This window comes from Podarcis vaucheri (genome assembly GCF_965113315.1).
Source record: "Podarcis vaucheri genome assembly, chromosome: 13".
In the NCBI taxonomy this organism is placed as follows: Eukaryota; Metazoa; Chordata; class Lepidosauria; order Squamata; family Lacertidae; genus Podarcis; species Podarcis vaucheri.
In genome coordinates, this window is record NC_138751.1 from 4,510,427 (window position 1) to 4,535,808 (window position 25,382).

The following is a 25,382-nucleotide window of genomic DNA, read 5'->3' on the forward strand; positions in this document are numbered from 1 at the left end:
CAGAGGCTTGACAACCATATGTCAGGAGTGCTCTGATGGTGTTTCCTGCTTGGCAGGGGGTCGGACTCGATGGCCCTTGGGGTCTCTTCCAACTCTAGGATTCTATGATTTCATTATTGCTAGTTGTGCTGGGGAAGAGAGGCAGTAGCAGAACGAGACTGAGGTTCTAGCCTCCTGGGTTTGCCCTGAGAGAAGCCAGAGGTTTATCGCCAGAATCGTGGACATCCTCGTGTTCAGCTGTGGGCTATGTCACCCAAAATATCCAGAGGGCACCAGACTGGGGAAGGCTGCTTCATAGTGTCATTTCACCCATCCTTTGTCATCCACAAGCGTGCTGATACCAGCCTTATGCCCAGAGATTCCTGTCGCAGTGCTCAGGTCAGCAATGCAGCCGCAAAAAAAAACTGGCTATGGGTTAGCGAGAGAACCAGGCACAGGGCCTTCTCGGTGGTGGCACCTGCCCTGTGGAACGCCCTCCCATCAGATGTCAAGGAAATAAACAGCTATCTGATTTTTAGGAGACATCTGAAGGCAGCCCTGTTTAGGGAAGTTTTGAATGTTTGAAGTTTTACTCTGTTTTTAATGTTCTGTTGGGAGCCACCCAGAGGGGCTGGGGAAACCTAGCCAGATGGGCAGGGCAGAAATAATAATTTTTTAATTAATTACTATTATTATTATTATTACAAAGTGACTCTTCATCACTGATGCTTCTCCCATCAATAAATAGGACTCCTTCGGGGGAAACCCAGAGGAATTATTAATAAAATAATAATAAATTTATTATTATTGTTACAAAGTGACTCTTTCTGACTGATGCTTTTCTCATTGTTAAATAGGACTCCTTTGGGGGAAACCCAGAGGAATTATTAATAAATTAAATAAATAATAATAATAGGACACATGTACCCATGCATAGCCACTCCACAGGGGCCAATTCATGACATAGTCTGTGAGCCCCCCCAGTGGAAAACCCAGTGGACATGCATGCATGAGTGTACCGGGATTTTTTTTTGGGGGGGGGCAGCCAAAGTTGAGCTTTTTTAAGGTAATAATAGCCCATAAATAGCGGGGTGGGGTGGGGAGAGAACCTCAGATAATTGAGTACTTCCAGACCTGGATGATGAGAATTTGGTTTGAATTTGAGAATGAAGATTGGAGAGATCTCCCCATGGGGAGATCGGAAGACCTATGGATTACAAATTTGATTAAGACGAAAGTTGGAGCTTTTGGGACATTTGGGACACTTGGACTTAAAAGGAATAAGAAACATGATTTGGGCTCCACTTTTGAATATGGAGGTCTGGTTGGAAGAAACATAGACCCTATTGGGACAGAGCTTCTCCGAGACTCGATGTCCAACATAAAGGACTACCAACAAAACCGGCAGAGAGGGACTGAGAGAGATTTGAGGGCCTCGGACGTGAGGGATCCAGGCTGAGAACTGATAGACTGATGGATATTCTTTGGGGATCGAAACCGGGAAAGGGGGGGGGCGAGAATTTTGGAATCCAAAGGGTGTATAATTATAAGTTGTTTTCTGCTATTTTGTTTTGTAATTAATATAAAAATTGGGAAATTTGTGGAAGGGAACTTGGGTCGACCTTAGAAAAGGACGTAAATGATGAGTATTGTGGTTTAATCGAGGTCTATAAGTTAAATTTGGTTAATTAAGAAGAATTAAGTAAAATATTAATAAAGTAAAAGTTGGAGATAAGAACTTGCTGAGTTAACTATTGGAATTGGGATGCAAGAAGGGGAGGTGTGGGGAAGTCAGGGAAAGTGGTTAAGAAATTAAGGATTTGAAATTATATATGTTTGTCTTTGTGTTTGTATGTCTGTATTGTGTGTGTTTATATAAATTGTGAAAACCCAATAAAATTTTTATATTAAAAAAAGATAATTGAGTACTTCCAATTCTTTTCAATATTTGTGGATATGGGGGGGGGCAGTTGCATGCAAACTCCCTTGCAAACAGGCAATGGGGGTTGCATACCATAACTAATGGCACCCACACTCAAGATCCCCTTGCCTTAGCAAAACGCAGAGGGGTTTCCCCACCCCCCCAAAAAACCTCCACACTTCCCTCCACTTGCTTTGGCGCGCACAGTTTCTGCCACAGTCTCGCTTTGCATTGGCAGCGGGGGTAGGAATCTGTTTTTTTCGGAGGCCAATGGCTTACCCCCCCCTTCCTCCTCTCCCTGTCAGCAAACTGAAAAGAAAAGAAAAAGGGCTACGGGCAAGGCCTTAATGAAAGCCATTCATTCGGTCTGGCTCAGAGGGGACCAGGCTGCCTCTGCCAACATCTCTCCCCCCCCCCCCCATGACGTGCCAAGTGATTTAGGGGGTGGGATGCCCATCCCTCGAAGGGCAGCCCCAAATTACCAAGGGGCTATTTATTGTGCCACTCCTGGCTTCGACTCAGCCAGATTTTTAAAAAGCTACGCGTTCAATGAAAAAGGACCCTCTCTTTCCTTGCTTGCCCCCCCCCTCAATGCCCCCCTGTTCAAAAGGCCTGCCCTTATTTCATAGAATTACAGCTCTGGTCCAGTTTGCTACAATGTAATATTCTGGATTCCAGTCTGATTTTTCACCCAAAAAAAGAGAGAAAAATTATGCATCATTTTTTAAAGATGCTTTCCTCCCAAGAAGTAGGCGTCTTTTAATTTCGTGGCCAGGGAAAAGGCTAAAATAAGGAGCTGCGCATATGCTGATTTCTAAGGACAGGTGCACATTTAGGAAGAAAAGGCTGTGCTTTGATTAAAAGCGCAAAATGCATCTCTGCTTCATTGGGGGGTTAATGCATTTTGAACCTGCAGAGTTTGCTGCCAGCTATGGATGGGCAACTTGGAAGGTGAGGCAAGGTGATGTTTGGCGGCTGGAGTGTCAAGGCTAGGACCCTGGAGAGATCCTGAGTTCGAATCCTGCAACATACTTGGCCATAGAACTCATTCCATGACCTTGGGGGAACCAACTCACTACTTCTCCCAGCCGAAGCGACCTCGCAGGGCTGTTGTTAGGCTAAATGGAGAGGAAGGGAGGAATATGTGCACTTTGTGAGCTCCGTAAATGCAAAATAATAGCAAAAACTGAGGGAAAAAAAGATAATTATCCTTCGCTCCAGGGAGGGGGGGGGGGAAATGCTTCCCACACTTCCACATCCTATCATCGCAAGCAACGTTCAGCGTTATCTAAATGCACGGTCAAAAACTCCGACCCCCAACGCAAGCAAAGTTTTTGAAGTTTTTATTTATTTATTTATTTCTCATTCTTTACAGTAAATCTGATACAGGCAATTAAATAATTCTGCAAATAAAAACGAAGATAAAAACAAAAGAGTTAGAAAGCCAAAGAATTTTAAAGTTATGTCTTCCATTCATACACGTAACAATCGACTTCGATGCAAGCCTTAAAAGAGGTGAAAGGGGTGAGATTTAATAACTATTGAAAAAACAAGAAGCAAGGGAGGTTTCTTTTTTTTTAAAAAAAAAAGAAGACCCATTGCCGAAAAATTAAAAGTTCGCTTTCGTTTTAAAACAACGCTTCTGTTCTTCCGACAAATTATTAAACGGGAAGTGAGAGATGAGGCAAGCGAGAATCTAAGAGAAAACAAAAATAAAATAAAAAAAACTCCATCGGTTAATTAAAGTGACTAAAGAGGCATTATTGGGTTCAGTCAATATTTCCCCCTCAACTATGGCAGAACCAGTGGTTTCGTTTCGTTTTTTAAAATTTCTTTTCTATCATCATCTTAGTGCAATGTGTGCCACTATTATAACAGATTAAAACAACTGTACACTAAAGGACGAACAGGGTCAGAGTAGATCCTATTTAGAAGAGAGAGAGGGAATAAAAGAGGGATGGCGGGGTGAGACAATTAAGACTGACAAGCTTCGTTTTTCACAGCCGCCGCGGCCGTTTCCTCAGAACAGCCGCCATGCCCCAAAAAAGCCTTTTGTCTGCCATTTTTTTTAAAAAAGAGCTGCTTGCAAGTCAAGAGAGAGATGGCAAGCTATTGCCACACAGAAGTCAAAAGTAGTTAAAGGGGGGGAACGGGGACGCTTCAACCCCTGAAGCCGTTTTGGACGGTTGCCACAGATTCTGCGCTTTCTAAAAGCGGGAAGAAGGGTTTACTGATTTACTGAGAGGACCGGCCAGCAGCAAAATGGCTGCCATCCAAAAACAGAGCGGCGGCCATTTTGTCCATCATGCAGAACTGAGAGAAAGTGCAGCCATTTCGCTCGGTGGCCAAGATTCTGAGGGAATAATTGGGTTTAATCCTTCCTTAAGTGTATTGAGAGAGTGGAACAACACACACCCTCAAAAAAAACCCGTGTTTAACGCATATTTTGACGTTCTTCCGCGCAGTCACGGCAGCCGGAAGCTTCTGGAGCGGCCGAGACAAAATGGCTTCCCAACGGTCAACAGTCGGAGGCCCCAAACCGCAGCAATTCCCCCCAAATTAGGAACCAAAATGGCCCACCGCTAACCCCCATAGGGCCAAGGAGCCCCCCGTAGCCATTTTGATAACAAGGGTTTCGTGGCAGGAGTGAAACTGGTAGAAAAGATGGCGAGGGGTGAGAGAAGGAAGGAAGGAAAAGAGCTCTGGAAAAGGATGAAAATACGGAGGACTCAGCAGTACCTTAATTTTTAATATATATAAAAAATATCTATATACATTTATTATTATATTAGGAAATATCTCCGGGATGGGAAAGGGGTGGTGGTGGTGGGGACATTCGTGGGACCTGGGCTTGGGGGGGGGGGATCACAGCCTCTGAGCTCCCCACATATGTGGGGCGAGAAGGGGGAGGAAAAATGTCGTTAGAACGAGCCAAAGCAGCATTCCCAAATATTTCGAGAGAGGTAATGGGGGCAAATGCGGGCCAGATGAAGGGGTGCAGGTGGAAGAAGCAAAGCTTTCGATTTCGGGGTTTGGGGATTGTCTAACAGCAACGGTTAAGGATGTGCAGAAGTGGGGTGCCCCCCTTGCACCCCACAACCGCCTTGCTCTTCCTTCAACATCAATGCGCCACCCTCTTCTGAGCATGGAAGAAAAAAGTTAGCTTTCTTTTCTTTTTTAGGGTGCTGGGGTGCAAGGGGATGGGGCGGAGGGGAGGACGGACCGAGGATTTATTTGGGGGGACACTATCATTCTTTGTTGACCCGGATCTTGAAAGCCACGCGGCCGGCAAACTTGTCCCGCTCGTCGTTCGTGTTGACGTTGGCGGCGTTGACCCTGCACTCGATGTGGTGGTCGTAGTTGAACGTGAGGTTGAGGAATTTGACGGCCACGACGGGCTGCGTGTAGTTTACCTGCAGAATTGGGGGAGACCGAGGGGCAAAAATCAGCCGGGGAACCAACCCACGGATCTCTTCTCGCATCCCCCAAATCTCTCGCTCGTCCTCCGAAATCACTAACGCAGCTTTTGCGCTCGGATTAAAGCGGCAGCCCGAAATGTCCTTGCAAAAGTTAAGAGGTCCGACTCGCGAGCGGCTTCCAAATCCTAGCTTGCTAAACCACAAACTGATTTTTTAAAAAAACTGAATTCATCTCGATTTTTATTTCTTGCCTAGCTGCTAAATACTGGAGAGACTGGTCAGCAAACTTTTTCAGCAGGGGGCCGGTCCACTGTCCCTCAGACCTTGTGGGGGCCAGACTATATTTTGGGAAAAAAATATATGAAAGAATTCCTATGCCCCACAAATAACCCAGGGATGCATTTCAAATAAAAGGACACATTTTATTCATGTAAAAACACGCTGATTCCCGGACCGTGCATGGGCCAGATTGAGAAGGCGATTGGGCCAGATAGTTTGCCTACCCATGCTTTAGCACTTTAACTTTGCTCTCATTTCATTTTTAATCTGTGCACAGCCTTTCTGTACCACTATCTACAAAGCGGTTTATGAGCCACAGGAACGGCAAAATATACAACGGAAATCACACATCCTGCATCAACGTGAGCGGGAGCGATCGGGTCAAAATGGTACGTAGGACTATAGAAATAAATAATGTGATATGCGACAGTCCCTCTGAAATATAATATTGCAAGGGGATCGTTGAATATGATGACCGAATACTTGGAGAACTTCCTCCTATTTTGGGATTTAATGCTTTTCCACTTTCTACTTTGGAACAATAAATGTTTAGTCCAAGCCTGCGACACACCTTTGTCCTCCCACCCAATCTTTGTACATCCCTTTAGCCAAAGATGGCGGGACGCGGGTGGCGCTGTGATCTAAACCACAGAGCCTAGGGCTTGCCAATTGGAAGGTTGGCAGTTCGAATCCCTCGACGGGGTGAGCTCCTGTTGCTCGGTCCCTGCTCCTGCCAACCTAGCAGTTCGAAAGCACACCAGTGCAAGTAGATAAATAGGTACCGCTTCAGCGGGAAGGTAAACAGCGTTTCCGTGCACTGCTCTGGTTTCATCAGAAGCGGCTTAGTCCTGCTGGCCACATGACCTGGAAAAACTGTCTGCGGACAAACGCCAGCTCCCTCGGCCAGTAAAGCGCGATGAACGCCACAACCCCAGAGTCGTGCAATACTTACATGGATTTTTTTGCCGTAGTAAGGAAAGTACATTAGGTCAATGTTTCCATTGGGAGGGAACATTGCTATCTCCCCCAGTTTCTGGGCATCCTCCTCTTTCTGTGGGAGGAGAAAAGACGGGTGTCAAAATATATTCTATCCCTCCCCCCCCTCCCTGACATGCAGCTAGCAACATGCCACCCCCATTCACCTTAATGCTCACTATTCCAAACTCACTTTCACTAACTGTGATATCTCCCTTTCCTATTGGCTGGCTACGCCAGTGGTCATTCTGCCCCCCACTCCCGGTCCTCGCTCGCTGCCTCATTCAACTCTTCTGCCATCCGCTATGTGCATTCAATTATCAAAAATCTCCCCTCCCACTAAGACACAGCCTCCGAGGCCGCCACCCCCTGCCCCCACTTTTCCCAAACCACATCCAGCGTTGTCCTTACTATGAGATCTTCCTTAGGGTTTTTTTTCTTCTGAAGACAGAAACGTAGAAGAAGAAGACAGAGTGAACGCGTGGAGAGACAAAGAAGAAAATAAAGTGAACAAAGGAAAGGCTAAATGAACAGAGGAGGGAGACAGCCATTTTTACAAAAAACGTAAGAGGAACAAAGAAAACCAAGGGCTATCAAGACTGTATTTTACACGACTGTGATCCTTTTCTTACACTATCTCTGTACAGTCATACCTCATGTTACGTTCTTTCAGGTTACGTCCCGCGGCGACCCGGAAGTACCGGAAAGGGTTACTTCTGGGTTTCGCCGCTCGCGCATGTGCACAAGCGCTAAATCGCGCATGCGCACGAGCACCAAATCACGCCGCGCACCTGTGTAGATACGGCGCTTCAGGTTGCGCTCTTTTCATGTTGTGAACGGGCCTCTGGAACGGATCCCGTTCTCAACCGGAGGTACCACTATATTACCTTACGATGACGGGACAACTTCAAGTATTGTTAGGGAAGCGGGGAGGGGAGTAAGAGGGAAATCAAATGATATTGTTGGTGTAAATTTTTTCTCTTTTTGAAAAAGCAGCAAAACGGGGGGGGGGGTGTTTTAGAAAAAACACTGTAATCTAGCACCATCCGGAAATCTGAATTGTACACTCAAACCCAAGACATCTGGAAGCTCCAGCTTTCATAAATTCAACAAGAGGCTGTGAAGATGAACCTGAATGCAAATCTGGTGACAAATCTCAGAAGCTGGGCGCTTGGGGCTGAGTCATGATTTGACAGGGAAAAGGAACCCGGACTACCTCTCCGCCTCTTCCTCGTATTGCAAAAACAAGGAAATCATTTGACATTGCTTAACATGAAGGCGCGGCAAATTTCAACATCCCTTGGCGCAAGAGTTTGAACTGGTTTTTCAGAAGGGTATGCGCTGCCTCGATTACTCACAAAGGGAAAAACTACTGCAGGAGGCAAGAGGTAAAGGAAGTAAAGGGGCTGAGTGGGAGAGCATCTACTTTGCATACAAAAAGTCCCGAATTCGATTTCCGACAGGATCTGAAGGTAAAGCTGGGGGAAAGGCCCTTTTCTGAAATCTCGGGGGGGGGGGCACTGCCAGCACTGAACCAGATGGACTCATGCTCAAGAACTTAACAAGGCAGTTCTCCATGTTCTTAACTTCATGACAAGCAGTATTTAAATGCATCATCAAAGCTGTTAAATATCGCTTGGTTGGTTTTTTTGAGCCATCCCTTGGTAGGCTAGCTATCCAGACGTCTATCGGGATACCAAATGATGGAACCGACCTGGAGAAATGTTTACATGTGATTTTGTGACCCCTATATAGCAATGCTCAATGAATTTAGAGGCTAACAAATCAACATTTTTAAATAACCCCCCAGCCCTAACAAACTAGAGTGGCTGGGGGAACCCAGTCGCACGGGCAGGGTACAAGAAATTATTATGATTACATATATATATATTTTTAGTATTATTCTTTCACAGGAGGCTGTGAAGTGTCCTTGGGAGAAATTTCCAAAAAATATCCCAGCCAATATGGATTTACCCCTGCTAAATATAAAAAAGGGGGCACCCCCCAACAGAATTCTACAATATTCATAGCTACTGCCAGGGGAGAATGTCTCCCCTTTTGATATTAATACTTTTGTGGGATATTCACATTGCAACGAAGAGGTTCGAGTTGGGGGATAGAAGACAAAATTGCAGGAACAGGCCTGTGGCCCATCTAGTCCATTATCCTGTTCTCACAGTGGCCACCTAGATGCCCATTAGGGGATGCCTGGAATCAGGATTCGAACGCAAGATCCTCCACATTTTCCAGCAACTGGTATTCAGAAGCAACCCTGCCTCCGATTGTGATGGGAGAACATCGCCACCTTGGCTGGGAGCCACCCATAGCCCTCTCCTCCTCCAGGAATCTGCCTGATCCTCTTTGAAAGCCATCCAATTTTGCAGCCATCCCTGCGCCTCCAGTGGCAGGGAGTTCCACAGGTTAACTCTGCTTTGCATAAAGAAGTTCTTCCTTTTACCCAGCCTGAAACTTCCAACAAGGTATTGCGGGACAGGAAGGTTTGGAGCGACTTCTTCCAAGCACAAAAGTGTTTTGGGCAAGAGGAGGCGAGTGGGAATCTAGCCGGGAATGCGGACTGCTGGGTTCTTCCAAAGGGCAAGGCTACTTTTGCGGGCCAGAGGCGATCAGCCCCCTATATGGGTTCTCTCCCCTATATCCCGAAGCATTGCAGGAAGAGCAGGGAGCAAAAGCTGTCGGGGTTCTAGGATCCACTAAAGGACATCTCCCTACATGGTTCTAGATTCATCTTCTAATGCTTTGGCAAGACCTTACCTCATGCTTAGACCGGGGTCTCTGAATGCACAGAATAATAATATTTTTTTTGGAAAGAAACAAAGAGGAGGAGGAGGAGAGGGGAAAGTGGAGCGTTAATGAAATGGAATGAAAAAGAACAAGAAAGAAAAAATCAAGGAAGAAGAGAAGGAGGAGAGAGAGACAAAAACCAGCAGAGCAGTGGCAGATCAGAGGCTTTTACCTTTGACAGGCAAGAGACGTTGATGGGCTTGCCGTCTCCCGCGTAGAACTTGATGACCTGCCGAGAGACAAGATGGGGGGGAGAAAAGGGTTCAGGACTCAGGATAAGTGGCTCTCACTCTGCCCTCCCTACCCCACAAAAAATTAACTGAGCTGGGCAGGGGGGGAAACGACACCACCATCTGCAAAAAGACGGGGTGGAATTGGCCCCACTCTGGGAAAGGCTGACGATTCTGCTTTCAAAACACCAGCCTTCACCGACTTGGTGCCGTCCGGTGGGTCCGCGCTACAACTCCCATGGGAGTTATAGTTCGAAACCACCGGGTTGGCGAAGGCTGCAATTCAACAGAATCGGGAACAGAACTCCTCCCATCTCCACAGAAGGAAAGGTTAGGCAGCCTGAGGTTTTTCTGTCCTCCTGCGACCTATCCTCCTAATCCTCGGATGTGGGGATGGAGGGCTCGCAATTCTTAAATCTTGCCTGGGCTGCCCCCCTTCCGAGGGAGTCCGTTCCACTGTCTCCCAAATATTTAGTTTCTTGCCGTTTGGATCCATCGGTTCAGGCCTGCCCGCGGGGAGCAGGAGGAAATAATGAAAAACTCTATCTTTTATTGTGTTTTTAATCTTCTGCAGGGAGCTGCCCAGAGTGGCTGGGGAGGCCTGACCAGATCGGCGGGGTATAGGTAATAAATTATTATAAGGTAAAGGTAAAGGGACCCCTGACCATTAGGTCCAGTCGTGACCGACTCTGGGGTTGCAGCGCTCATCTCACTTTATTGGCCGAGGGAGCCGGCGTACAGCTTCCGGGTCATGTGGCCAGCATGACTAAGCTGCTTCTGGCAAACCAGAGCAGTGCACGGAAACACAGTTTACCTTCTCGCTGGAGCGGTACCTATTTATCTACTTGCACTTTGACGTGCTTTTGAACTGCTAGGTGGGCAGGAGCAGGGACCGAGCAGCGGGAGCTCAGTGCATCGCGGGGATTCAAACCGCCGACCTTCTGATCGGCAAGTCCTAGGCTCTGTGGTTTAACCCACAGCGCCACCCACGTCCCAATAAATTATTATAAACTGTTATTATTCCCTTCTGCAGACTGAACAGACCCTCAACTGACAAGAGAGGAGTCAGGGCTTCTTAGCCTACCCGGTTCATCTTGACGAGGATACAGGGGCGCCCGTCCCGGTACCCGTAAGTGGTGTCGTTGAGGCCCGAGCAGTCGCCCAGCATGGTGCGGTTGAACTGGCACGCCGTCTTTGGGTAATTCAACACCCCATTGTCCACCTGCTCATTGTACTGCCCCGGGATGCAGTCCCGGTTGCTGGCCACCTGCTTGGCGTTGTCATAAGCTAGAAGAGAAGGAGGAACCTTAAGAGTTTGAAAGGGAACCCCGGGGGTCATCTAGTCCAACCCCCGGCGACGCAGCAGGAGGAAAACGTAGCTCAGCGACAGAGCATCTCCTTGACCCAGTTCCCAGGGAGCTCCAGGGTAGGGAAAGACCCTTTTGATTATTCCCCCCCCCATGGTAAATCTTTATTAGTTTCAAATACAGATGATCATTTACAACGAAGGTAAATATAAAAGAGAGAAATACAGAAAGAAAAATCAAGGAAAAAGAAAAGGGGGGGGGGAGATAAAAGGAAAAATCCAAAAATTTATACCAAAGCATATCCGCCAAATAAAAACTTATGCTTAAAACTTCCAATCGTTCTCATTATGCTGTTTATATAGCCATGGTTTTATGGCACAGCTTTGCATTATATCCTTTTTCATATATTCCAAAGGGAAAGACCCTTTTGTGACTCCACAACAGACAATTCTGGCGCAACAGGTACTTAAAAAAAACCCGTTTTGTTTATTTTTACATTTTATCTCACTTTTCCTCTAAGGAGCCCTGTTTTATGCTTTACAACAACCCTGTGAGGTTAGGGCAAGAGTTGAGTGGCAGGCCCAAGCTTCTTTTAAAGCTCATATGCCCACAGCCCCCCAGTCTTGGGAACTGTAGTTTGCCGATGGTGCTGGGAAATGTAGTTCTATTGGGGTAACCTACAGTTCCCAGAATTTCCATTTTATCAGCGCAAAGGTAGGCCATTGTTGTTATTGTATTTATTTAATATTTCCCCAAACTCTCTTTTAAAAACACGTCCAAGACAGGGCCAGCTGCCTCCACATCTCCCCATGTAAAAAATGGGGGAAAGCGAATAAAGTCTGGCCGCAAAACATCATCTGGAAGGACCACAGGTGCACCACACGTATGCGGAATAAAACAAAATTTAAAAACCATGATGGGACAGATCAAATAGGCCAGGTTCAATCTTAATGAGGTTTGGTGGGGGCTATTTGTGGTGCAGAAACCGTGTCTTTGAAGCCGTTCTCCATCCACTAACAAGTGGGAATCGACAGTCCAGGTGTCTACTGAAGCACAGATCAAAAAGGGCTAAATAATGCTTGCAGCGCCAGCTCCAAAAAGCACACTGCGTTTTTATAGCGAGACCCTTTTCAAAAAGGAGAGCACACACACACACGTCTAAATTATGCAGCTATAATCCTGATAATGACCCTCCAGAGGTTAGTAATATCCTTGCATTGCTCTGGCATACAGATCTAATGGAGAAAATGACACACAATTTGAGATTTCGACAAGGGCTGCATCCTCCAGACACCTTTTAATAAGATTTGGCATTCTTTTATTAGATAAACAGAGGAACAGTCATTTCCAAGACATGCCTGGCAAATCTGGAACTGGACTTGATAATAAGATAGCCTTTTACTTGGGACTTTGCTGTTTTAAGCTCCTTGCGAATGCACTTGTTCTATGCAGCTATTTTATGGTTTCGTTTCTCGTCTGAAAGCTGGAAAGCTGCTGGCAGTCAGTGTAGACAGCACTGGCCTAGATGGACACCATCTTGGGAGTCTAGTTTCCTGCACTGCTCAGATCTTTGCAAATCCACTCTCTGCTCTGCCGCCTCCTCCCCACATAGCGTCAGGCAGACACCCCCGTCTCCAATTAACAATCCGCAAAGAATTCCGGTATATTTTAAATTACGTATGATTTTATAAGAGAGTGGAAAGCCCCTTGGAGGAAACCGAAGGCAGGTGATTATATAGATCTATGCAACCTGGCTTAAAGGGCATCGTGGAGTTTCACCCAGCAAGAAGTTCCGCTAGTTAACGCGCCCAGCTCGTTTTTCACACCTGCCACCTCTAGGGGGCCTCAGATGCGCACGCTTGCCCCAGCCCCTCTGAAACTTGGGTCCCCAGGTGCTGTTGGACTACAACTGCCATCATCCATTCCTCCCAGTACCCTGGATGATGGAAGTTGTAGTCCAACAACATCCGGCGACGAGAAAGGGAACATTGCAGAAGCTTGGGAAAAGGGGGCGTGCAGCCGTTCCTTCCCTAATTAAGTGGTTAATTAGCATCATTAGGCAGAAAGGCTGGGGAGGGGAGGAGAAAGGTGTTCCTCCTTCCCCCATTTTACTTACCCTCCAAAAACTTATTTAGCATCCTCACGTATTCCTCCCAGGATTCAGTCTGGCTCATGTTGTAAGTGATGTCCAGCGCGTCCGTCTTGGGGCGAATCATCACACCTGCGAGGCAGGGAGGGAGAAAAAGAGAAACGCTTGAGTTTCAGAGCTCCGCCTGCCCACACTCCTCCCTGAGGACCAGAAACGTGCCTGGTCTGCCCCACAGAGGACCTTAAGGTCCGTGAATAATCAGTTTAGAGGTCTTCCCTAAGGAAGTCAAATTATCCTCCACCAGGGCCAGGGCCTTCTCAGTGATGGCTCCAACCTGGTGGAATGCTCTATCCCATGAGACCAGGGCCCTGCAGGATTTAACCTCCTTCCGCAGGGCCTGTGAGACAGAGCTATTCCACCTGGCTTTCAACTTGAACTTAGCCTGATCTTTTATTCCCCTTCCTTCCCTCCCCCTCCCCTTTTTATGAAGATTACCCACTCTGGGATCCCACAGCTAAATCTCCCCTGGTCTCTTCGCTGGCCAAATAGGACTAACTTAGCCAGCTAGCCCTGGTGATCATCTAATGTTTATTGGATGGATTTCTCCCCCTAAATTGATTTTTGAATTCTGAATTTATTGTTATTCATGTTTTATACTGTGTTTTATGCTGTTTTTGTTGCATCAATTAAGTGTTTTAAATTTGTTGTTAGCCGCCCTGAGCCTAGTTTTCTGAACTGGGAAGGGTGGGGTATAAATAAAATTTTATTATTATTATTATTATTATTATTATTATTATTATTATTATTAGATGGCCCCAGCAAGCCCCTCATCTGTGTCAAAGACCAATGGGGAGCTCCTAATTTGAGCCAGTTTAGCAAGCAGCTGGGCATATCCACACTGGGTTTACGCATTCCTGTACATGGCCAGGGCTTGCCCCAAAGGATCCTGGGGGTTGTAGTTTGTGAGTGTGCCAAGAATAGCCCGTTTAACAGCTTCAACCTCCCCTCCCAGGGCTCCATGCAAGAGGGAGCGACTTTCGAAACCAGCTTTTAAGTCCAAAGTGTTAGCCTTCTTTTCTATTTTGGTGCTACCGTGGGGCGGCAGGGGGACATTTCCCCTGAGAACACCCACGTTTCTGAGCATGTACAGAGTTCAATGAACGACCCTAGCCAGATTCTGCACATCTGGGCAGTTCCTAGTGCAAGCTGGCTGGCCATCTGCCAAGGGTGCTTAAGATGAGATTCCTGTAATTTAGGGGGTTGGACTAGATGACCGCAGGGGTCCCTTCCAACTCTACGATTCTTCGAAGGCACTTCTTTAGACACCAGTGCCTCATGCAAAACCATTTAACCATGCCCCTCTCCACACAGCACCACTTATGTGAAAACCACATAGCTGTCAAGCGTCCCTTATTTGGCGGGACAGTCCCTTATCCCAGCGCCACGTTCTGCTGCTGTCCCTTATTGATGATGTCCCTTAAATAAGCTACTGAAGGTAATGGGGCCCTTTCTATGTCCAGCTGTCCTTTGTCAACAACAAATTGTTGCTGTTTTTTTGTGTTGAATATACAGTGGTGCCTTGCAAGATGAAAAGAATCTGTTCTGTGAGTCTCTTCGTCTAGCGGTTTTTTCGTCTTGCGAAGCAAGCCCATTGACAGATTAGCGGATTAGCGCTATTATTGGCTTATCGGATAAGCGGCTTAGCGGCTTAGCAAAAGGGGGGGAGGAAAAAACCCCCGCAGGAACTCGCAAGACATTTTTGTCTTGCGAAGCAAGCCCATAGGAGATTCGTTTTGCGAAGCACCGCCAAAACGGAAAACTCTTTCGTCTAGCGAGTTTTCTGTCTTGCGAGGCATTCGTCTTGCGGGGCACCACTGTATGCTCTATGGTAATTTATGGACCTAATAGGTATCTAAAGCCATTTGCACGCAACAAAATATGTATTTTATCAAAGTAATTGTTGATCCCTTATTTTGGCTGCTGGTCCCTTATTTTCAAATCTGTAAGTTGACAGCTATGGGAAACCACCCTTCAAGCAGAAAGCTAACACCTCAAGGAGAACCCCCCCCTCCTTGTTGCACCTGCTTTCTGCCTGCGGGGACCTTGCGCGTGATCTGCACGCAAGGTTAGAATCCAAGGCCTCACCTGGGATGGAGAGGCGGTCCTGGTATTTGGGGTTGAACTGGTCCACCGTCTGTAGCATAACCCACATCGTGAGGGTGAAGAGGGCCGTGAGGAAGCCGTAGAAGACGAGATAGAACAGTAGGATCAGAGCTGGAAGGGGCAGGGGAAAAAATAGATTAAATTGAGGAAAGAGTCAGGCAGTGAGGTCCAAAAACTGTAGCCATTAGAATTGACCCCCATTCTGTTTTCTTATTAGCCCCCACCTCATGCTCCCCCCTGCCAGAGGGGATGCTGTTCTTAGACAGGCCTGCAAATGAATATTGTAGAACAGCCTTTGCCAACCTTGCGCCTCCAGGGCTATTGGGACTCCACCCAAAACTGCCATTTTGGACTATGACCAGTGTTAGAAACTCAGGTATATAAGCTATTCGCAAATCTTAAAGCTAGGTTTCGGTTGCCACAGCGAGTTATCTCAAGGAATATTTTTATTTATTATTATTATTTTATTATTATATTTCATTTCTATACTGCTTTATATTTTAAAGAACAAATCTCACAAAAATGTCACCCAAAAACACACACAAATGTCACATAACACAATCCAGATTAAAGCAACTTCATATGAAGCTGACTATTTTTTTTTCTTGTTTCTTTCTTTTATCTTTTGTCTTTCTTTTCTAGTTTGCATTCTGGAAAACCGTGTAGATAAAATGTTTTTATGCATGGTTATGTATTGTTTCTTTCTTTTTTTCTATTCAATTTTTGGTAACATTTAATAAAATAAAACAGAAAAATCAACTTCAAGTGAAATATTTCAAATCCTCCTCCGTTTTGCTTTTTTCTGTTTTTCTTCGTTTGTTGTATTTGGGTGATGGTTTTATATGTGTTTGGTGAATTGAATTTTTAAAATCCTTAATAAATATCTTTAAAAAAAAAAAAGCGCCAGTTTGACAAAGGCCGCTCCAGAAAAAGAGCCTGCAAATTGCTACCGCCTTATGTCTGCCCTGCCTTTGAAACGCCTACGAAACCGTAACGTCTTTCGTCCATCCCGAAATTTTCCTCTGCAGCACCTTCCTGCCTCGCTAGGGCGTCGTGCCAATTTAATTAGATGATTGACGAAGCGAAGGAAACCCGAGATGACCCCCCCCCCAGCACAGTCGCTAGATATCCCACGAGGTTCAGGAAGAGGGCAGCTGGGCTATCCATGGCAGGCAAGCTTCAGGGCCAGGGAATTAAAAAGGGGGGCTTGGACTGAACCCCAAACCCCCCAAATCTTTGATACACCTTTAGCATGTTTTAACACTCCTTTAGCGTGTTGCATGTTAAAGGGCCAGGGGTACAGCGTCTGCAAAAGGTCCCAGCATCAGCAAGAGATTCTTAATCTCAGGGTTGTGGATTCGAGCCCCATGTTAGACGAAAGACTCCTTCATGGAAGGGGATTTGGCTAGATGACCCTCAGGGATCCCAATTCTACGATAATCTCCCAATCCGGCTAGGAGATAACCTCCCTGCCTGAAAGTCCAAAAATGAAGATTTTAATTTGGTCGCAAGTGGCCGATGGCAAAATGCGCCAGGCATGTTTTGAACGCTTAGAATCATAGAATCCTAGAGTTGGAAGAGACCACAAGGGCCATCGAGTCCAACCCCCTGCCAAGCAGGAAACACCATCAGAGCACTCCTGACATATGGTTGTCAAGCCTCTGCTTAAAGACCTCCAAAGGAGGAGACTCCACCACACTCCTTGGCAGCAAATTCCACTGTCAAACAGCTCTTACTGTCAGGAAGTTCTTCCTAATGTTTAGGTGGAATCTTCTTTCTTGTAGTTTGGATCCATTGCTCCGTGTCCGCTTCTCCGGAGCAGCAGAAAACAACCTTTCTCCCTCCTCTATGTGACATCCTTTTATATATTTGAACATGGCTATCATATCACCCCTTAACCTCCTCTTCTCCAGGCTAAACATGCCCAGCTCCCTTAGCCGTTCCTCATAAGGCATCGTTTCCAGGCCTTGGACCATTTTGGTTGCCCTCCTCTGGACACGTTCCAGTTGGTCAGTGTCCTTCTTGAACTGTGGTGCCCAGAACTGGACACAGTACTCCAGGTGAGGTCTGACCAGAGCAGAATACAGTGGCACTATTACTTCCCTTGATCTAGATGCTATACTCCTATTGATGAGGCCCAGAATTGCATTGGCTTCCCAGGCCCCAACCTCTAAATCCCAGATTCAAGTAAATACTGTATATTTTTCGTTGAAAAGTCCCAGCGCCGGCCAAAGCAGACCTGCCCCTAATATCATCCCCTTCCTCTCCTCTACTGCTAGGCAAACCTAACTTCAAACTCAGCCCACCAGATGTTTCTGGCCTACAACTCCCATGATCCCTAGCTAGCAGGACCAGTGGTCAGGGATGATGGGCATTGTAGTCTCAAAACATCTGGAGGGCTGAGGTTGAGGAAGCTTGTACTACGGCCCCAGTTGCTCTCCCTCAGTGGCACCTTTCTGCTTAATGTGGATTATGAACCCATCTGTGTTTCCTTTAATTCACCCTCATTCTCCCTCCTGCTTCCCTGCACTTTCACCTCCCTAAATCCACAGATTCCCAGCTATTCAGTTTTTCAAATCTTCGGGATTCTTCCACTTTAGGGAGGAGAAAGTGTGGGGTGGCAGGAGTTGCGGGGGGAGAACCACTCAAATTCGAGGAGGCACAAGGAGTTCGCAATGGGCAGGGCCCTTAATCTCACAGTGCGTAGCTGAACTATGGAACTCAATGCCACAAGATGGCCAACAACTTGGGGGGGGGCTTCAAAAGGAGATTAGGCAAATGCATGGTGGAAGAGGGGAAATATTCATAATCAGTTGGAAGCCCCTGAAAAGTGCAAAAGGTGGTCAACTTTACAGCCACTCTGCTAATTTGTAGCATAAATCTTAGCTGCGAAGACTCAGAAGGCAAAAATACTGCTGACAACATGGTGGAACATTAAAGTAACCGGGTTGTTGTTGTTTTTTAATCCCCCTGGAGCCAATGATCAGGGGTTTTTTTATTATTATTAACTTCCAACTGTTCCTTATCTCATTATTTAAGACAAGGAGTCTCCCAAAACAGTCAGCAAAGGAAAAAAAAGCCCAGAGTTCAGGCTGTGGGCTTGCAAAGTGAAGCCTTCGACCTGACATATAAAGCCAGGTGGGATCCAAGCTGTTCTCTAGACTCGCACGGGATTTACTCCAAGTTTACACCTAGGTCTCCTAAGACGTTGCAAGCCCAGCGCAGGCCCCTTTGTGGAAATAAGCAGTTGCATTGATCCCAAAGATGACTCCAAAGGTCAGTGGAGCTCTCCGTTTACTGTGTAATTTACTGAAGTGGGTCGCTGTTGCCATTTCGCAGATTGGGGAACTGAGGCCAAGAGGAAGTGACTAGCTAGACACTCCACCCGGCGAGAGAATCTAACCCACAGGAATCCCAGATCCTGGTTGCAACACCTTCATTCAATGTAGGCCACGCAGCTGGAATAAGTAGGCTATCAGAAGGAACCATCAAGAGACACCATTCGGCACAAGTCAGAAAGTAAACAGAGGCTAGGAGGGACAGAAACATTGTGTGTTTGTGTGCAGGAGCCTCAAACTTGTGTACGAAAATATGGAGACAGTTAGGATAATATCAGAGCTGCCCAATGCTTTGTTTAAAATACATCCCTGTATGTTTGCAATTCGCCAGGCAATTCAAAGAAACAAACTCAACAAATCTCAGGGCAAATTCTTATCCAGCTGCCCCCCAGCACAACCTGCCCCCCAGCTGAGTGTTAAAATAAGCAACTCCTGGCAGCGGGGTCTAGGGGTCACCCTCGCACAAATCCTGCGGCGTTTTTTTTCAACACAGAGAGACAAGACAGAGCAAAGCTCACATCCAGGGCGTTAGCCAATGCTTAAAGTTACTCAAGAGCCAAGCTTGGAATTGGATATCCCATCACCTCCATAGGCACCAAGTAGTGCGGTGTAGTGGTTAGAAAGTCGGACTACACAAGAGCAGGGTTCAAATCCGCTCCCCACTCAGCCACCTTGGGCCAGTCACTGTCGTTCTGGGCCCAGCTTACCTGGCAGGGCTGTTGTGGAATTGAATGAGGATAGGGGGAAATCGATGAGCTCTCCGGAGGAAGGGGGGGGAAGGAGAGTTGGGATGCCTGTGCAATAAATAAGTAATAAAGTGCATTTCTGAAGCACCCTCTCCAATGACACACAGAGAGAGACAGCAAAGCTGGAAAACCTGCAGCTTGCAAGACATTAACCCCAGAACCTCTGGGCCTTGCAAGGCCAAAGCTGAGCTGACAGACAAGAGATAATCCTGTTTGCTGTGTCTGGAGTTCCTGCTCTCTCTCCAAAACACACAGGCATTTATAACAAAAGAAATATGGGCATCCACAGAGGGGGAGCAAGGGGGCAGTCCCCCCGTCCCCAAAAAACACACACACAACCCCCAGATCCCCAGCCTTTTACTTTTTTTTTTTTAATGCATTTATAACCTTTGTTGAACCCAGGATATAAGGCAGAACATGGAAGCCCCATTCCTGGCAGTTTTTGTGAGAAACGGGTCTGCTCCTCCTTTTGGTGTTTGGCTTTGCCTGCCGCCCAAAAAACTCCCACCCCCTCAAAAAAAATTAAAAATATTTTATATTCCCACAAGCAGAAATGAGATCACAAAATTTAAAAAATGATGGGTTTCTTACTCCCTCGAAGAATCCACAGTCTCTTCCCCCGCCCTCTAAACAGCCCCTTTAAATTATCCAGGTTTTTTTCCAGGCAGCCCCCCCCCCAATGTAAAAGCTGCCCCCTTTTACCCCCTTCCTTCACGTTCTCTCTCTCTTTGCTATATTTAAGCACCTGCCTTGCCCTGTCTCCCCTCCCGGCCTCCCCATGCTTGGCCAAATCCAGCCCCTCTGCCCTTCTTCTCGTTCCAGAAACGTCCAGCCCTTCAAGATCACGCCTCCTACCGTTCTCCCCCCCCCCGAGTCCCTTTCACCCCAAAAAACTCCCACAACTAGACATCTCAGATTAAAACCCTGAGTACCCATTGCTTGTTGTGTGGGTCTTTCTCTCCTTCACCCAATGCTGAAATATCAGGCCTCATTTCCACCCTAGAGAAGACCCCATAACTCTTTCAGGCTCACCCATCCCTGCTCTTTTGCCTAAAGAGAACCCCAATTTTTGGGGTCCCCAATATTGACTGCCTGCATCTTCCTGGCTGCTGTTTCCTCCACTTCCTGGCACCAGTGGGTACCGTTTCCCCCCCCCCCAGACATGGCATGGGGGGCATATCTGTGACCGATGAGATTCCTGAACCCTCACCTTATTACGGAGATAACTGCTTCTCCCCCCTAAAATAAACCCCGCAAGTGAAGCTGGCATCCTTTCACCACCTGCTAAAATGCTTTTTTCCAAAGAAGTACTTTGGAATGGTGCGCGCCCCCCCCCCCTTAAGACCGCCTTTTGCCCCATGGAGAAATCGAGGCAGCGATGTCTCCTCCGCCAACTGTATTAGACAGGGCGAAAGGCTGCGCCAACTCTCTCTTCGCCACACCGCTTGCCAACGTCTTCGCTCCGCAGCGCCAAAGGCAACTGAACCCCGAGCCGAGCCAAGATGGAAACCCACCCCCCCTCCACAAAAAAAGTGCTGTCAGATCTTGGCCTGGTTTCCTTGCTTCCCCCGCACGCAGGATCAGGATTAGCTACTGCAGCGGGGGTGAGGTGCCATCAGCTTTCTGCAGTGAAATACAAGCCAGGATCATGGGAGGGGGGTGGTCTTGTTCCCCCAAAACCGCTTCGGGTCTCCAGAGCGCACAGAAGCAGAGAGTCGTAAATTGCACTCAAAGGGAAAGACCACCGTTTGATGGGGGGTGGAGGGGGGGAAAGGGGGAACCAGATTATCAACGCAGCTTTGGTTCGCAATCAAAGGGGACGACCTCCCCCCCAAAATAAAACAGAGCAGGAAAAAGGCTGCTGTTGAACCAGATGCTGCAATTTTCTGGCAAGGAAAACCGCAAGAGATTGGAGTTTAGAAGAGTGGGAGACTTGTGGGATTTGACAAAAGCAGGGAGGGAGGGGGGCAGATTTGTGGGGAGGGGGGGACTGCAAGGAGGGGGCCAGAGCCTGACAGAGAGGTTGCAAGCTTTGGGGAAAGGAATTTTCCCACAGGCAAACAAGGTTTCCAAGGGAGAAGGAGAGCTTGCCAGGTTCCTCAGGAGTTGCAATGCGACAGACCCAAAGGTTGGACCTTCTGTCGAAGGGGGGAGGCAAGTCCTTCTCCAACCCCCCCCCCACAACACCAAATTTTCTTCCCTCTCATCCTCCAGAAATGATTCAGGTTCCCCATTCCCAGTTTGAACCACCAGCTAGTTTCCCAGCCATCTACATATTGTTGAAATCCCCACCCTACCCCCCCAAAAGGCGACTTGGGGATGCCAGCAAGGTGGGTAAAATTTTTTTTTGGGGGGGGGAATCAAGAGGTATACAGACTTGGGGGGGGGTAGAAAGTCTGGAAAGGGGAGAATTCAAGAATCTGCACTGGGAGATCTAGAAAGGCCAGGCCACATTTAGAAGGGTGGTTTGAAGAAGGAATCTCATAATGTCAGCTTGCGGGGGGGGGGCAGGGAGATAGAGAGATCTATAAATCAACTGTCTCGCAGATCAAGGGGATCACCATTGGAAGGGAGGGTTCATTGCTCAAAGCAGATCTAGGTACGCATCTAGTTTTTATGGAGGGGGGGTGCAACACAGAGAGGATGGGAAGCAAGGAAAGGTTTGCCAGCAAACCAGCATTTTGACAGGGGGGGCATTTTAATCAACGTTTTGCAAGCCTGATTATTTTTCAAAGCAGGACAAAGCGACAGAGGCTATGGCGAAGCCCCCTCCTCTCTGGTGCCAGGAGACTGGGGGGGGGGCGAGCTTGTTGACAGACTGGGCAGGCGGTGGGGGGGGGGAGAGAGGGGGCCTCGCAAGCCAACTCCACAGAAGGAAAATAATGACCTACTTTTCCTGCTGCTCTGGCCTCTGCTGTTGCCTACAACACCCTTCTTCCCTGCATCAATCGATATTAAAAATTGGGGGGTGGGGGAGGAGAGAGCCCACTGTCAACCCCCCAAAAAAACAAGAGAACCAGGAAACAGAAAGCCCCATACAATCTCTGCCCTTTTTGGGGGGACACAGACCCTAGACAGGACCTGATCGCTGGGACTATAAGGCCCCCCCCACAAAAATATATATCTTTTTCAGGCCTATTCCACTCTGTCATTACTGCCACATTTCCCACACATTTAATATTGCCTCTCATCCTCAGCAAATGATCGCCCCCCCAATCTTCAGGGATGCAGTGACTCCCTAGGTACCCCACTTCTCCCCCCCACCCCAAACACAGCAAATGCTCCCCCAAATTTTTTTCTTCAAAGCATATAATGATTTTGTTTCCTGGGCAGCCTCCACGCTCTGATCTCTTTTCAAATTGGGGTCTTTTAGCTCTGTCAAATATACACACACACATCCCCCCCAAATCTGCTTTCTCCAAGGGGTGCTTTCCCCCCTCCCAATTCGCAAAGACTGCAGCAAAATCTCCAAAATTAATTCTCTTCTGCACCCACATTCATGACCCGTGCATGTCTAATAGTCTCGTATCTCTCCATTTTGTAGGTTATGTTTGTGTGTGTGTTTTTTTTTGGGGGGGTTGAGGCCAATCTTTGACCAAAGAACCAGATACACCCCCCCTCCCTTGTTTATCAACCTGCCTTCTAGAACATTGCAAAGGCGAGATCCTCTCCCTTTTCCATTCTACCCCACAAATGCAGAACAGACTCCCAGGGGAAATCCAGTTTTATCCATCTTCAAAAATTTCACTTCATGGCCTGGGTGGCGATGGGTTTTTTTTTGGGGGGGTGCTTTGCCCAGGGTGTAAATAACCCAATGTGGTTTTTTTTCCCCTTTCATTTTTGGGGTACGGCCTTGGCTGCTATTCAAGGACTTAAATCATCTCACCCACCCACGCTCCTTCAAATTCAAAAATTGAGAATTATTTTAGAAGTGGGGCCCGGTTTGAATTCCAGTCTCCCTGCTTTTCTTCCACCCTAAACACTAATCGATAACATATATAGATTTTTATTTTATTTTTTTAACATAGACGCCTAATAACCCCCTACTGAAATTTCCCATAAGGGCCCTTTCCATTTTAACCACCCTCCCCAAACAAAATCCACACGAAACCCTATTTCCCCCTTGCATTTCCTATCTTACTCAAGGTCTGCAGTTTCCCTTTGGGGGGGGGCACCCCAGCAGTCCGCCATATCTGCATGCCCCCCCTTCCAGGATCGCATCACCCATCACAACCCCCTCCTTTTTTTTTCTAGACCCCCACCAAAGCACTCTGAGATCTGTTAGAGAAATTTCCCATTTCCCCCCCTCCAGAAAGACCGCCCCATCACAAAACTCCCCCTTACATAACCCTCCCCAAAGCACCCCCCCCCTCTTTCAAAAACCAAGGTTAGAAAATCTCATGGGCGATGCCCCCTTTTATTATATTATTAAAGAAATAAAATAAGGGGAAGACATGAGAATATTCAGAATCTCCTTTCCAAGGAGGGGGACCCCGATTTTCAGGCTCTCACAGGTCCCCCCCTCCCTAAAATAATCCCTTTCGTGGCCCTGTTCTCTGTCTCCCCCCCCCCATCTCCACTAATCTCCCCCTTTAAATAATCTCCCTTGGCTAGGAGTCCTTGAACTATCTTGTCATTAAATCCTGCCCTGGGGAAGGAGGCAGCTGCGGAGCGGGTGGGCAGCCTCAAGATGCAGGATCTGCCCCCCCCACAGTCCCTGCCTGCGTGCGCCCCCCCAAAAAAAAATCCCAGACAAAACAGGCTCACCCCAGCTGCTCCCGGTGCGCCCCATAAACTGATGCGTGCGCGGGTTCCAGATAAATTCCTTCCACTCCGTCATCACTTGCCCGCAGGTCTTCTTCTCCTTCTCGACGGCCATGGTGGCTTCAAAGTGGGGGGGGGGTCAGATCCTGCAAAGGGGAGGGGAGCAAATAGGGGGCTGGGTCTTCAGAGGTCTCCCCCCAAAACAAGGATGCCCAGGGAGAAGGAAGCAGGAGAGAGAGAGAGATGCAGGCGCAAAAACTGAGCTCTTTGCAAGGATGCTCTGAGCGCCTCCTCCTCTGGTGCAAAGGGAAAGAGGCTGGAGGAGAGGGAGGGCTCCTATTTATTGCCCTCGCCCCGCCCCCTCCTGCCCTCGCCCCGCCCCCTGCTCATGCATATGCACGCACGACGCCCCCGCCCCCTTTTCCCCATTCAGGATTTTCCCATCGGGGCTGGGCGGTTTTCTTGAAAGAGATGTTGGGCTGAGACCCATTTGGAGAGGGGAGGGTGTTTGGGGAGGGGGAGGAGGGGGAGAGGAGTTGCCCCCATCAAGTTTCTCAGGTCTGCTAGGGTTTGGGTCAACCCCCAGTTAGAGAGGGGTGGGTGGGAAAATGCGCTTTTTTTTAATTTGCATTGCGTGGAATTTGCTGCCTTTGCATTGCACGGAGTTTATTGCCTTCGCATGGGCATGGCATTACCTGCCACCCTTCGGAACTGCTGTTGGCAAACTCATTTCCACTTTGCCGTCTCCTTGTCTTATTATATACATTATTTTAAAAATATTAGGGTTTTTTTAAACATACCATTTTCAACAGTGATTAAACATATTCTTACATCTTATTCAATTTTTTCTGACTTCCTTCAGTCCTATCTGAAAATTTTCCCATCTAATCTCTTAGTATACATTTCTTATTTTCCTGTTACATTTAAAACTCATAACAAATGTCTCTATTCTTTATCTACTTTGTAACATTTCATATATTCCTCCTTGCAAAACTTCTTGCAGTCCTACTAGCGTAGTTTGTTGGTTACAATTGCTCTTCAAATAATTCATATACTTCTTCCAGTCTTCTGTAAATCTCTGGTCCCGCAGGTTTCAAATCCTTCCTGTCATTTTATCCAATTCTGCAAAGTCCATTATTTTCTTCTGCCATTCTTCTTTCGTCGGAATTTCTTCTTCTTTCCATTTCTGGGCTAACAATACTCTTGCTGCAGTTGTTGCATATAAGAAGAGTTTAACATCTTGCCTGCTTTGCCGTCTCCTTGTCATCCAGGGCAGGAGCCTGGGGTAGTGGCGTAGCGTGGGGGGTGCAGGGGGGGCCGGCCGTACCGGGCGCAACATCTGGGGGTTAGGGTTAGGGGGCGCAAATCCA

The 25,382-nt window shown here is 47.4% G+C and overlaps 1 protein-coding gene across 1 annotated transcript; it reads right to left on the reverse strand.

The window, feature by feature from the left end:
* Positions 1-3,227: 3,227 nt before the first annotated feature.
* On the reverse strand, positions 3,228-24,330 carry ATP1B2 (ATPase Na+/K+ transporting subunit beta 2). Its single transcript, XM_082197870.1, has 7 exons — positions 24,016-24,330; positions 15,147-15,275; positions 13,029-13,133; positions 10,690-10,892; positions 9,548-9,604; positions 6,551-6,649; positions 3,228-5,313 (listed from the first exon to the last, which is right to left on the reverse strand). The coding sequence occupies exons 1-7, from the start codon at positions 24,125-24,127 to the stop codon at positions 5,149-5,151; spliced, it is 870 nt and encodes a 289-aa protein (XP_082053996.1). The 5' UTR covers positions 24,128-24,330; the 3' UTR covers positions 3,228-5,148.
* Positions 24,331-25,382: the final 1,052 nt, after the last annotated feature.

What these genes read in the sequence shown, in the direction of transcription:
- ATP1B2 (XM_082197870.1), bottom strand. Translation starts at nt 24,127, where the DNA reads ATGGCCGTCGAGAAGGAGAAGAAGACCTGCGGGCAAGTGATGACGGAG. An exon ending in GCGCACCGGGAGCAGCTGGG is followed by an intron (nt 15,276 to 24,015) that starts GTGAGCCTGTTT and finishes TGCCCCTTCCAG; the next exon opens with CTCTGATCCTACTGTTCTAT. An exon ending in ACTACGGCAAAAAAATCCAT is followed by an intron (nt 5,314 to 6,550) that starts GTAAGTATTGCA and finishes CCAATTCTGCAG; the next exon opens with GTAAACTACACGCAGCCCGT.